This window comes from Elgaria multicarinata, chromosome 10 (genome assembly GCF_023053635.1).
Source record: "Elgaria multicarinata webbii isolate HBS135686 ecotype San Diego chromosome 10, rElgMul1.1.pri, whole genome shotgun sequence".
Classification (NCBI taxonomy): Eukaryota; Metazoa; Chordata; class Lepidosauria; order Squamata; family Anguidae; genus Elgaria; species Elgaria multicarinata.
This window is the reverse complement of record NC_086180.1, coordinates 44276345-44290925: the sequence shown is the minus strand read 5'-3', so window position 1 is coordinate 44290925 and position 14581 is coordinate 44276345. Positions and strand designations below refer to the sequence as shown.

Genomic DNA, 14581 nt, shown 5'->3' with positions numbered 1-14581 from the left:
GATTGTGCAGGTTTCGCTATCATGTGGGAGGCTATATACTCATAGCTACTAGTACTGAAGGATTAATCAAAACATCCACTATATAACCAGAAATCAGAGGCAGCCGTGATCCACCTCTCCCTCTGCGCATTCTGTCTATGCATGATTTAAAAGATGCAAAAATGGGCTCTACTCACTCATATGAGACGGAAAATCAAAGCAAACTTAATCTTCTTAAGACAGCATGAATGCAACATGAAAATGAGATCCAGCTTCTCTGGCATTCAGTAATACTGTCCACACACTAGTAGTATTTACAAGAAGGGGATTCAACTGTAAACAACAATTTTGATCTGACCAAAGTAATCCTTTTTTAAAATTACTGATTTAGTAAAAAAAAAAAAAAATCCCAGAAGCAAAATACCTGTTAGAATTACCAAATTATAAAAGCATAGACACCATTTGTCTGGATTGGCTGGGTTGCTAGGCAACACAGGGAAGCAAAAAGGTTGACATGCACTCTTTTCTGTAAATGTGTGAGATCTTTATATAAAGTCTTGATTTAGGTCCACACATTATTTTTTAAAAAGGGTAACACCCATGTTAGCTGATGATATTTGGGGTAAAAAACTTTTTTGGACAGGAACCCAAAATTATATATTATCTTTGATCTGTTTTCTTCCCTTTAGAAGCTGTACTGTTTTGTGTGTTTGAAAACAGACATTGGCTTCTCATTGAGAAACACTTTAAATATTTGGCAGTGTGCCAATATAGTAACTCACTAACTAAGGATTGGTGAGTTGTTCTTTTGTTTGTTTGCTCAATGGAGTTTAGGTAGGTTGTGTAACATCCTGCTACTACTGTGAAAAAGAAAAGTGCTGAGTAATGCCAGATCTCGCCCCTATGGCTGATGCAAACCTGGAGAATTTGCATCATCAGTCAGCAAGAGTAACTTAGTATGACAGGAGAGCTTAAATACAAGACCATGCGGAAGCTGAGCTGGCTTCCAGTGATAGAACAGCACCAAGGTAGCCGTGTGAAAGGGCAGGTGTTCTTGAGAGGCATTTAGATAGCAGTGAAAAGTAAGAAACACCTGAAGAGTTTTCTACCTGTTGGCACAAGTGGGTTGAAAGGCTACAGGCAATGTGTATAAAAGCAATTAGCTAGACAAAGGCAGAAAAAGCAAGAGAGAGAGAGGAAAGAAAGAACTGAAGTGCCTGTTGGAGAGGTGTTTTTTTTAAAAAAAACCTTCTTTTTTGGGTGTGTGGGCAGCATTTAAACATGTTTAGGAAGCCTCCTGTATCAACCATCTCTCATGGCAGCTACCTGCAAGGACAATCTAATGGCAAGTTGCCCTCTGTGTGTGACAACAAGGCAGTCCAAGAGGACAAAGTGGTGCTGAAGAAGAAAGTAACTCTACTGAGAGGCATATCCATTATAATTGGCACTATCATTGGAGCAGGAATCTTCATCTCTCCCAAAGGAATCCTCGAACACACGGGAAGTGTGGGAATGTCCTTGACTGTTTGGACTGTCTGTGGTATCCTTTCCCTCTTTGGTAAGTTTGTGAAAGTTTATAATTGATCCTTTGGGGTAGCTGGCAGATTTCTCAAATGTTTGATACTGGAGATCAAAAGCCTGGTTGGAGACCCAGAACTAATACCGGTTTAGTATTTGGGGTGGGTGGTTATTGTGCTACTTGGCAGGCCCTCTCACAACCAGGCAAAACTCTGCTGCACAGTGGTGTAAGGACTTTTAAGACCGAACGATATTCCTGACGACTCCCTGAAGTAACTGGAGAGAGGAGTCTCCTTTATCACATCATAAAGCTTGCTGTTTGTATCGGCTTTCTGCTTGAGCTCCAAGAACGAGTTACAGCGTGCTCGCCGAGTGCTGGCAGCTGGGGAAATGAACTACTCCATCGGAAGAACATCTGTGAAACGTAAGCCTTGTTCCATATTGGTTAGGTGCCATGTCAAACAGAGTAAACTTCTGCTGAATTACTTTCTAGCAAAAAGAAGGGAGTGGTGTGAGGAGAAGACTCATATTAACGGTTAAAAGGAAAGATTTCAGAAACTTGAAATTTGTGTATTATGATTTGGAGACCCTCATCTTTAATCCCAAATGTTGTGAAAACCTGGTCCCCTGTCCATGGTTAGAAGAACTCTCTTCTTGACTATTACACCTGTAGTTCTAGCACTGAGCCTTTTTATTAAAAGTAAGGGATGGAATTCTCAAATTAAGCCTTACAAAACAATCCTATAGCCACATATCTGGGAGTAAGTCCCATTGAACTTTGGACTTGCATCTGAATAGACATGTATACAATTGTATAATTGGAACCGATGTTAATAATGTGCCTGGCTTTTTTTAAATTTACAAAAAATTCTAGCTTTTTGCAAATATTTGTCAACTATATAGAGAATACAATGAATTACATTAATTGGGCACTTCCTTGATTGTTATAATAAGTTAATCTCAAAGAAGCAGAAATGCTTCATGATTATAGGCATTATTATTAGCCTAGAGTACTCATTGCCTGGTGGGCAAATCTCCACTCAAGAAGTGGAATGTCACCCTGTGTCAACTCATTATGCACTTAAAAAATCAGAGACAAGGCTTCACCCACCCTTGCTAGACAAATAGCTAGATAAAGTCAAAATGAATTTGCACTTCTGAACTTTGTAATTTGTACATTTATGTTTTGTATTAAATACTTCTAAAAAAAGTATTTTCCCCCGCTGCCCCACAGTCTCCCTGCCTGAGCTGACGGAGGTTGTCTCGGACCTGGTGTTGAGGACCCCCAGGATGGTGGTTCTGGGGTATCTCAACTTCCATGCCGAGGCTGCTGTATCCGGAGCGGCTCAGGACTTCATGGCTGCCATGACAACCATGGGGCTGTCTCAACATGTCATCGGCCCAACACATGCAAAGGGGCACACGCTTGATCTGGTTTTCTCGACTGGGCAGGAGGATGGTGATCTGGAAGTGGGGGAACTAACATCTACCCCCTTGTCATGGTCGGATCACTTCCTATTGAGGTTTAGACTCTCGGCGGCCTTTCCCCTCTGCAAGGGTGGGGGGCCTATTAAAATGGTCCGCCCCCGGAGGCTAATGGACTCCGATGGATTCCAGAGGGCTCTGGGGGATTTTCCTGCTGATATGGCCGGTGCTCCTGTTGAAGCCCAGGTCGCTCTGTGGAATGCAGAGATGACTCGGGTGGTTGACACGATCGCACCCAAGCGTCCTCTCCCGGTCAGCAGAGCAGAGCCCGGTCAGCTCCTTGGTATACACCTGAGCTGAGGGCAATGAAGCAAGAGGGGAGACGGCTAGAACGCAGGTGGAGGAAAACTCGTGCTGGGTCTGATCGAACACGGGTTAGAGCTCACTATCGAGCCTACTCTGTGGCGGTGAGGGTGGCAAAGAGACAGTTCTTTTCCGCCAGTATTGCATCTTCTCAGCGTCGTCCGGCGGAGCTTTTCCGGGTGGTTCGCGGCCTGTTACACTCTGGGCCAGGGCGAGAGATGGTGGAACTCTCGGTAGCACACTGTGACGAGTTTGCACGGCACTTTGAAGATAAAGTCGCTCAGATTCATCATGAATTGGACACCACACTTAATGCAGCTCCACTAGTAGAGGCGTTCAGAGCGCCGTCCGGTTCAGTTTTATTGGATGAGTTTAGTTATTGAGGCCCGAGGATGTGGACAAGGTGCTTGGCCAAGTCCGTTTGACCACCTGTGTGCTTGCCCCTTGCCCCTCATGCCTCATTACATCAAATAAGGAGGGGATCGCCGGCTGGGTCCAGGAGGTTGTAAATGCCTCCTTGAGAGAGGGAGTGGTGCCGGCCTGTTTAAAAGAGGCGGTAATTAGACCACTCCTGAAGAAGCCTAATCTGGACCTGGAGGATGTTAACAACTACAGGCCGGTGGCTAATATCCCTTTCCTGGGCAAGGTGCTTGAGTGGGTGGTTGCAGGACAACTCCAGGCACTCTTGAATGAAACGGATTATCTAGATCCATTTCAATCGGGTTTCAGGCCTGGTTTTGGAATGGAAACTGTCTTGGTCGCCCTGTGGGATGACCTCTGTCGGGAGAGAGACAGGGGGAGTGCGACCCTGTTGGTTCTCCTGGACCTCTCAGTGGCCTTCGATACCATCGACCATGGTATCCTTCTGGATAGGTTGTCTGAGCTGGAAGTTGGAGGTACTGCGTTGCAGTGGTTCCACTCCTACTTGGATGGCCGATTCCAGAAGGTGGTGCTAGGGGATTATTGCTCTGTACCGTGGCTCCTAAGCCATGGGGTTCCACAGGGCTCTATCTTATCCCCTATGCTGTTTAACATATACATGAAGCCGCTGGGGGAGGTTATCCGGAGATGTGGACTGAGGTGTCATCAATATGCAGATGATACCCAGCTCTACCTTTCCTTTTCATCAAACCCAGGTGAGGCAGTGACTGTTCTGAACCAGTGCCTGGGCACGGTAATGACTGGATGAGGGCTAACAAACTGAGACTCAATCCATACAAGATGGAGATACTGTTAGCGGGTGGTTCATCTGTCCAGTGAGGTGATGTTTGCCCTGTCCTGGACGGGTTTGCACTCTCCCTAAAGGATCGGGTCCGTAGTTTGGGGGTGCTCTTGGATCCAGAACTGTCACTTGAGGCACAGGTGAACTCAGTGGCAAAGAGCACCTTCTATCAGCTTAGGTTGATATACCAACTACGCCCTTATCTGGACAGACATAGCCTAGCTACAGTTATCCATGCTCTGATAACCTCTCGCTTGGATTACTCCAATGCGTTATACGTGGGGCTACCTTTGAAAACGGTCCGGAAGCTTCAGCTGGTACAAAACTGGGCAGCCCGTTTACTAACAGGGACTGGCCGGCGAGATCACATTACGCCAGTCCTTTTACAACTTCATTGGCTGCCAGTCCAGGTCCGGGCCCGATTCGAAGTGCTGGTATTGACATTTAAAGCCCTAAACGGTTTGGGGCCAGGTTATCTGAAGGAATGCCTCCTCCCATATGTACCTGCCCGGACCTTAAGATCATCTACAGGGGCCATTCTCCGTGAGCCCCTGCCAAAGGAAGTGAGGCAGGTGGCTACTTAGAGGAGGGCTTTCTCCGCTGTGGCACCCCGGTTGTGGAACGAGCTCCCCAGAGAGGTCCGCCTGGTGCCTACACTGTACTGCTTTCGTCGTCAGTTGAAGACCTTTTATTCACTCAGTATTTTAACACTTAATTTTAACTTAAATTTAAATTTTACTGTTTTAACTCTGTATTTTAATCTTATATCAATTTTGCTGTGTGGTTTTATCCTGGTTGCACTTTTTATACTGTATTTCGTAATTGTGCTTTTAACCTGTTGGTTGTTTTATTGTGGTTTTAATTTTTGTGAACCACCCAGAGAGCTTCGGCTATTGGGTGGTATAAAAATGCAATAAATAAATAAATTTACATATGTTAATTTGTTTCACTAGCTTTATATACAAAGTTGGCACTTTAGAAAGTGAGTTGAAAAGAAAGCCAAGCTGAAGTGCAAGTGACTAAGGTCAGATCTACACCTTGTGTCAAATCATTACGATCCCATCATATCCCTCTTGCACATTTATACCTCAAAAGACACAAAATAACATTTGTTGCGGTATTTTGGATAATGTGAAATAAAAAGCAAGAAATAACACTATGAAAGCAGTATATGGAATGTGTAATGTGCCCCAACAGTAATTAGTGCACTTCAATGTCATTATAAAGCAGTAGTGTAGATCTAGATTTGGTCAGGTCTATTTATAGGCCCTTAGATATGATGTTTTAATACATTAATTAAAACGTTTTAAAAGAGGAAGATCGAGACACTGAGAATGAGAACATCCAGTAAAATCCTGCAATAATGTTAAAAACTGTTGATTAGTGCTTTCAAGTCCACTGTAAAATGAAAGACACTTTCCCACAAGAGTTTTACTGTTGACTTCGTCTGGAAATGGACTGTACCCTATGTTAAAAAGAAAGGGGAGCCAAATTAACATCCCTCTACAGGGCACATTTTTTCAAATCGCAACGATTCTTTCCTTGTCTCAAGCCAGTTTGAATAATGACCAATTATGTGCAGAGGCTAAGAACACCCACAGTCTGCTGTGTGAAAGAACATCGCCTGCTGGGCCTGCTCTCAAGGCGAACTTTGTGCACTGCTGGTTGCCACACAATCATTCAAACTGTATTGGCAGAAGACCAATCAACGCTGTGTTAAAAAGGCTCCCTAAGCATTTGTGTGATTTTTGTGGGGGTGGGGAAAGGAGGGTATAAAGAGATGTCATTTCACTGCACGGATTTTAGTAAAATAAGTGGGATGAAAATATGTGTACTGGCAACAAATAAGTGCTGGGCTATTAATTAGAAACATTTTAGATAAATACATCTGACCGGTCTTTCAAAAACTTTGTTTTAATATCAAGTATATTTTCACAGGTGCTCTCTGCTATGCTGAACTGGGCACAAGTATCAAAAAATCTGGTGGTCACTATACATACATCCTGGAAGCCTTTGGCCCATTACCTGCTTTTGTAAGAGTATGGGTGGAGCTGCTAGTCATACGGTAAGTAAACTCCACTTATATATATTCTTTTGTTCTACTCAGTGCCAGTTCCAAGTTTCTGAGGCCTTTGGGCAAGACACACCCACTGTCCCCCCCTCTATCTTTTCACTGTCATTGCCATCAGCTCACCATCTCCTATTCAACTTCTCATTACTGCCACCACCTGTTTCCTTGACAGGCAGAGATCAAGTAGGCAGTGGCACCTACTGCTCCTCCTCCTTACCGCCAGCATTATCTGGGCCAGAGCAAGAAGTGGATGAGCAAGTGGGTTGCAATGGTGAGAGGAAGACCAAGACCAGGGGGCTCTTATCAGCGGACCCTTGCTGCAATGTGGGCCCTTGGCATGTGCTAGAATCTGCCTACTCTTGATGCTGGATTTGGTTCTACTGCCAATGTGCTTTTGAAAGTCAAAGAACAAGTTTAAATATTCTGTGGGTAGCCCTTGTCGACAGTGTTCTCTTCCTTCACCTGTGCTTCTCCTGTCTGCCCACCAAGGCTTAACATTTTGACACTGTGGTGCCACATAAGTGGATTTGAATCCTTTTGTGGAAATGAAGATAGAACAAACACCAAAAGTTGCATTACTGTCACTATTTGAAGATTTAAAATATAAAAAGGAAATCAAGGAATTGTAAAAATTAATAAACTAAAACTACGCTTTTTTAAAAAAGAATGTATTTAATTTCAATTAGATTCTACGCTTACAGGGAACATCAACAATACCCATAAGTTAAGTTAGATAATAATTGTTGTTTAAAACTAATCAAGCCTTGTAATTCCCTATTTTAAATTTTATTTTATTTATAAGATCTATTTCCTACATTTTGGCCACAAGCACCCCTAAGGTCATTTACAATACAGATAAAAGTATATAGAGTAAAATCACAGTAGTGACACAAGAAAGTACACAAAAACTGAGAATTAACATAACAGCAATAGGGGTGCAATCTTATGCCTGCTTAGACAGAAAAAAGCCCTACAACTCCCAGAATTCCCCAGTCTGGCTGGCTGGGGACTGCTAGGAGTTGTAGGACTCCCCCCACCTGCCTAAACATGCATAGATTGTACCCTAAATGAATTAAAGGTCTGGCATAAAGAGAGAGGTCTTAAGCAGGCCCAAAAGACAGAAGTGTAGGTTCTGATCTCCATTGGGAGTGCGTTCTAGCAGGTGGATGTATTGCATAGTGATTTTTATTAGGGGTGTGCACGGACCCCCCGCTCCGCTTCACTTGCAGATCCGCCATTTTCCGGATCGGGCCGCTCCGCCCCGCCCCCGCCCCGCCCACTTCCGCTCCGCTCCGCCCGGAGCTCCGGATCCGGATCCGGAGCTCCGTTTCCCCCCCATAGGCTTGCATTGAAAGCTAAAAAATTATACAACTTTTTTTCTGTTCAAGTTAGAAACCTCATGTTTGGCACCATGACACCTCATGGGGATATACACACGCACGCCAAGTTTCAAAGCAATCCCATCATCCCCTGATTTTTGGCGAATTTTTGAAAATCAGGCACCCCACACACAACATCCCTGCGAGGTGGGCAGGGGAGGAGGGAGGGAAGGCAGGCAGGCATGCAGCTGGCATTTCTGGGGGCATAAGGAAGTGAGCCAAGGATAAGCCAGTAATGCATATAAAATGGAATAAATCAATAAATAAACAAAGGAGGGGTGGAATTAAAAGCAGCAGTGTTGCTCAATAAACAGCAAGAAGATTTTTTAAAAAAAGGCTATATCTGTCTTTTACCAGCAATAGGGGGACGTGCCCGGGGGAGGGGGAAGCAGCTGCCAGTTCAACTCAAGACAGCCACCAACAGCTCTGAGATTAAGAAGTAAACGCTCACTTCAACTCATAACAGGCATCGCTCCACCACTAAAAAGTGAACATTCACTTCAACTCATGATAGGCATTGCTCCACCGTTTTACTCTCTTTGGAAGGCTCTAATGGCCTTCCAGTACAGGAGAGAGTGGGGGCACGTCCACAATGAGATCCCCTAGGGGAGCTCATCCCCTTGCACCACATCTTTTCAGTTGTTCCCCAAAGTTAGGGTGGGGAGCAGTGCTGTGTTTCTATCTCTTATTCTTGGTTTAGTATATGATTTCAGGTTGTGTTTGTGCATTTGGTGGGGCTACTGTGTTAAAAAACACGGGGAAAAGCCCGTTCAGATGAAGAAAGAGAAGTTTCCCAGAATCCCAAGTTACCTGTTTTGCCTATGCCCTCCTCTAACTTTGGGATCATCATGACCGGGAGCTGACTCTGCCCCTCAGCCCTTTGAAAAAGGTATTTTTCCCGCCGATTTTTAAAAAACTTCTAGCGCGCGACCCGGACAACGCAGAAAGTTGAGAGTAGTCTCAAAATGACCCGCATCCACGACTCTCTGTGCACAAGAATTTTCAGAACGATAGCTTAAAAACCAACCCAGTTATGCCCGATTCTTTCCCTCAATGCAATCCTATGGGCGAAAAGCCGAAAACGCCGTTTGAGCCGCGCGGTTGACCCGATTTTCACAAAAATGTAGCACGCGACCCAGACAACGCAGAGAGGTGAGAGTGGTCTCAAAATGACCCGCATCCACGATTCTCTGTGCACAAGAATTTTCAGAACGATAGCTTAAAAACCAACCCAGTTATGCCCGAGTCTTTCCCTCAATGCAATCCTATGGGCGAAAAGCCGAAAACGCCGTTTGAGCCGCGCGGTTGACCCGATTTTCACAAAAATATAGCACGCGACCCAGACAATGCAGAGAGGTGAGAGTGGTCTCAAAATGACCCCCATCCACGACTCTCTGAGCACAAGAATTTCTAGAATGATAGCTTCAAAAAGAACGTAGTTATGCGCGATTATTTGCCGCAATGCAATCCTATGGTGAAATGTTTTCAAGATGGCGACCGGAGCGCTCCGCCTGAACTAGGAGCTCCGAAAAATGGCCGCTTCTCTTCGCCTTGCTTCTAGGGGGTCCGCGGTCCGCTCCTACTCCGCCTCTGGGTAAGGCGGAGCAGGCCAATCCGCTACTGCTTCTACACTCCTAATCGGAGCGGATCACACCCCTAATTTTTATAGAACTTACCTGCTCATAATAATAACCATATTTCTGCAAATCCTCTGCTACACTCAAAAAAGGTGCATGGACTTACCCACATTTCGCTTAAAATTTGGTTTGGTAATCTGGTAGGAAGGGGCTCCACAACAACAACAACAACAACAACAACAAAACAAAAGTCCCAAATGCATATGCATGCACAATCTAGGATTGCAAATATACATAGGTGTTGCATATCTTTCTAATTAGATACTGTTGTCTTTGTGGTCATGTCTCTTAATTCAGTTTCAGTTTTTTTTGGAGAATAGGCAAAGGTAATTCTAAATTAATGTCCTTCTTTCTCTGAAAAAAGAGAATCCCACTATTAATCTGAGCTATAGATTTGCAGTAGGTTGGGTATGGCAGACTGTGAGAGCTCCGTGAGTAGGTGAGCATGAGTGTTTCAGACAAGAAGAAATTAAAGACGTGGATGGCTGCCAGAGCAGGACCTGTTCATCTGAAAACTTTATTCTGTAGGTGCCTTTTAGGAAATATGAACATTTATGTTAGACTGGATTTGTGTTTATTTGTCCCTGGTAATCAGAAAACATTATACAGAAAACATTATACTTCCTCTACCACTTTATTCTCTCTCTGTGCAAAAGAAGTGTAGCTGGCTAAACTGGTTCAACAATACTAGCATTCTCTGCCCCCTTCAGAAATAATTCAATTCTTAGAGTCACTGCTGCAGGTTTACAACATTGTAAAACTATTATTTACGCTGCTAGTCTGGTATAATAATAAACAACACTGTGGCCAATTATGTGAATGACTCAGGGCTCTTCCACACGTCGTTCTCAGGGCGCTTCCATCCGCCCCCAGTGCACCCCGAAAACGCTAGTGTAGTATGTACCTTAATCGTCCCCAGAAGAGGCGTGCTTCGGCGGCGCAGACTGCGGGCGGGCTGCTCCAGGCTCCGTTTCCCTTTAGCCAGCAGGCCCTGCGAGAGCTCCCAGTAGCGGGGCTGGGTCGTGGGAGGGAAGAGAGCCGACGGGCGAGGAAAGGGGAGGGCGCTTCCCACGCCCCCGGGACCGTGCAGGGGCCTCCGCCGCTGCCACCCCCCGGGACTGCGCAGGGGCCGCCGCTGCCCCTTTCCTCGCCCGTCGGCTCTCTTCCCTCCCACGACCCAGCCCCGCTACTGGGAGCTCTCACAGGGCCTGCTGGCTAAAGGGAAACTGAGCCTGGAGCAGCCCGCTCGCAGTCTGTGCCACCGAAGCACGCCTCCTCCGCCTCTTCTGGGGATGATTAAGGTACGTACTACACAAGCGTTTTCAGGGTGCACTGGGGGCGGATGAAGGCGCCCTGAGAACGACGTGTGGAAGAGCCCTTAGTATGTAATATGCTTTTGCTGTTTACTTTTACATCACAGTAAATAGATACAGTTTAATTGACTGGCTAACTAACCTATTTATCTGTAGGTAGTTTAGCCTCTTGATCTATTTACCTAATTATATATTTGAACAACAACTACAATAATAATATATTTCTTACCTGATTGGATCGAGGCGGGGAGCAACAACAAGCATAAAATACACAAAATGCTGATTAAAAACATAGCATACACTGTTAAAAACATCCTAAAAGCATATTAAAAGTATCCTAAAATTCTACTGGATAGGCCTGCCAGAAGAGATCAGTCAGGTGAACAAGCAGGTTGAAGAGAAGGAGCTCATGTATTTGGTTCTACTGATCTTAGAACCAAATATATCCATCCATTGTTAAGATCATTGAAGGGCAGGCCAGCCCATGGAAAGGTTTGCTTTCTATTATCTGATGCTAATTCATATCTTTCAGAACATCTAAATTCCTCATCAATGCTTTACAGAAGCATGTTACAAAGTTTAAAGGCTGTATGGAAAATTATTCCACTTCTGATGGTCCATTAGTAGAGTTTTAAATTGTATAATGGTTTTTCACTGCAATTGTGTATAATGGCAGTTTGCTAATTGTGTGTATAATGGCAAACTTTGCTTTTGAAGTGGAGGAGCAAGACGGGGGCTCTTATCAGTGGGCCCCTGCAGGAATGTGGGCCTTTGCAGGTGCCTGAGTATGCCTACGTGTGACACTGGCCTTGGTTCTCCTGCCAATGTGCTTTTGTATACAAATAAACAGGTACAATTTTAAGTGGCTGGCGAACTAATCTGTTTGTCTGTAGGGAGGTTAGCCTCTTGATCTATTTACCTAATTCTATGTTTGAGGAATATGTATTACTGAAGGCAATGTACTCCAGTGAAATAAACATGCCGTCCCATTTCCTCTTCCCTCCACAGTCTGGACAGCTCATTTCAGTTAATCTTATTGCAACATATACTTATGTAAATCTGAAACAAGCAACAAAGGATTTGGTTCAAAAGCAACAACAATGCCAATTCACTATGAACTTGATGTTTCTTGGACATACATCACACTCTTTGCAAGATTGTGAGAGCACTGAATCACTTAGAGGATGCTTCCCCACACCCATCACATAAAACAAATAAAAGAAAAAATATTTTGGAATCTTTAATTAAAATTGACAGGTGACTTGAGAAACATGCTTCTCCCTACTTCTATCTTATGAGAAAGCACCTCCTCTGCCAAAATTATGCATAGTTTTCTGATTTCCACTATAAATTGATTAGAGTGGCTCCAATAAATTTGATCCACTCTTCTGTTTATTTTTTTTAAAGACTGGGGTAAATTCTCATAGGTTAATTGAACGTGACATGCAAACGTGCTTGAGATAGCCCCAATGCTGGTTTTACTTTCATAAAGAAAAGCAGTTTTGTGAGATTGGATTTGGAGCAGAGAAGCAGCGAACAGGTAACGAAGTTTCTCTACTCCAAGTTGCCTTAAGGGCTTGGTTTCACTTCCATACCATAGTAAAAACAATTTTTGGGCTCCCTGTTAGACTTTTTTCCCATGCTGCCATAGGCTGAAAAATTCACATAATCCCTACTCTTGGCAGGTGTGTGCTGAGCTCAGCCATGATCAGTTATTTGTGGCGATGGCAAATCTCCAAACATCCAACCAAGCTGAGTGAAATGCGTAGTTAGCATGTTTGCTCGGGTCATGTGTTTCTGTACACATCTGCAAACCACTTCTTAATGTTCAAAGAATAAGCCCTTTTGGAACATGAATAACTGGGGGGAAATTTAGCTCAAGTGCTATGGCAACCTCTAATTGTGGCCCTGGTTCCATTCTGCCAGAGGATAGGCTATTACTTTATCAGTCTGGTAGAGTTGATAGAGCTAGAAACTAGCTTTATCTGGCATAGAAACTAAACAAGAAAAAAAAGTCTCCACTGATGCCGATGGAGACTTCTTTTAATTTCAGGAGGGAATGGTGGGGGAAAAGGTTTAACCCCCACTGACTGGAATGCAGTGACCCTGATTCAACTCAGGGTTGCACGTGCTTATACTGGAGTAAAAAAAAAAAAAAAAAAGACAACTCACAGCTACATGCTATACCATTAGCGTAATGTATAGTTTGGTTTCATGGTAGACATACTGTGGCAGGAGGTGAGCGGGATGGGGTAGAGTGAGGAAGTAAACATCAAAGAAGTCATTAGAGTTGTGTCCATCCTGAATTATTCTTTTTTAGATATTTTGGGGTGAGCCACTTTCTGTTTTTGAATTACATTAAATGTTTTCTGTATGAATTACATTAAATGTTTTCTGTAATTTGTTTAGTCTTGCCATGGCTTTTTGTGAAAAATGAATTTCCTGTGGGATTTGATGGATATTCTTAGTTTGAAGAAGACCTGGTGACTTTGACCTATACAATATGTAGAAATAAAGTTTATGAAATTCTTAAGTTTATGAACTAAGAAACACCCCCACAGAAGTACATGTATTGCAGCTACAGAAAGTTTGACAGAGCAAGACACTTTGTCCTCTCTTAACTTCCTGTTTAGATGCATTTCATGTATCAAAAATATTTCTTCTGCGAAGTACAGTTTTCCTATTCATGGCAAGGGGATCGAGGCGGGGAGCAACAACAAGCATAAAATACACAAAATGCTGCATACACTGTTAAAAACATCCTAAAAACATCCTAAAAGCATATTAAAAGTATCCTAAAATTCTACTGGATAGGCCTGCCAGAAGAGATCAGTCAGGTGAACAAGCAGGTTGAAGAAAAGGAGCTCATGTATTTGGTTCTACTGATCTTAGAACCAAATATATTCATCCATTGTTAAGATCATTGAAGGGCAGGCCAGCCCATGGAAAGGTTTGCTTTCTATTATCTGATGCTAATTCATATCTTTCAGAACATCTAAATTCCTCATCAATGCTTTACAGAAGCATGTTACAAAGTTTAAAGGCCGTATGGAAAATTATTCCACTTCTGATGGTCCATTAGTAGAGTTTTAAATTGTATAATGGTTTTTCACTGCAATTGTGTATAATGGCAGTTTGCTAATTGTGTGTATAATGGCAAACTTTGCTTTTGAAGTGGAGGAGCAAGACAGGGGGCTCTTATCAGTGGGCCCCTGCAGGAATGTGGGCCTTTGCAGGTGCCCGAGTATGCCTACGTGTGACACTGGCCTTGGTTCTCCTGTCAATGTGCTTTTGTATACAAATAAACAGGTACAATTTTAAGTGGCTGGCGAACTAATCTGTTTGTCTGTAGGGAGGTTAGCCTCTTGATCTATTTACCTAATTCTATGTTTGAGGAATATGTATTACTGAAGGCAATGTACTCCAGTGAAATAAACATGCCGTCCCATTTCCTCTTCCCTCCACAGTCTGGACAGCTCATTTTAGTTAATCTTATTGCAACATATACTTATGTAAATCTGAAACAAGCAACAAAGGATTTGGTTCAAAAGCAACAACAATGCCAATTCATTATGAACTTGATGTTTCTTGGACATACATCACACTCTTTGCAAGATTGTGAGAGCACTGAATCACTTAGAGGATGCTTCCCCACACCCATCACATAAAACAAA

General features: G+C 43.5%; 1 protein-coding gene across 1 annotated transcript in view; it reads left to right on the top strand.

Moving 5' to 3' along the window:
• Positions 1–972: 972 nt before the first annotated feature.
• Positions 973–14581, top strand: part of SLC7A11 (solute carrier family 7 member 11) — an 83266-nt gene continuing 69657 nt past the window's right edge. The window contains exons 1-2 of the mRNA XM_063135236.1: positions 973–1537; positions 6446–6572. Coding sequence (XP_062991306.1) covers positions 1261–1537; positions 6446–6572 — 404 coding nt within the window. The 5' untranslated portion in view covers positions 973–1260. The remainder of the gene's footprint in view (positions 1538–6445; positions 6573–14581) is intronic.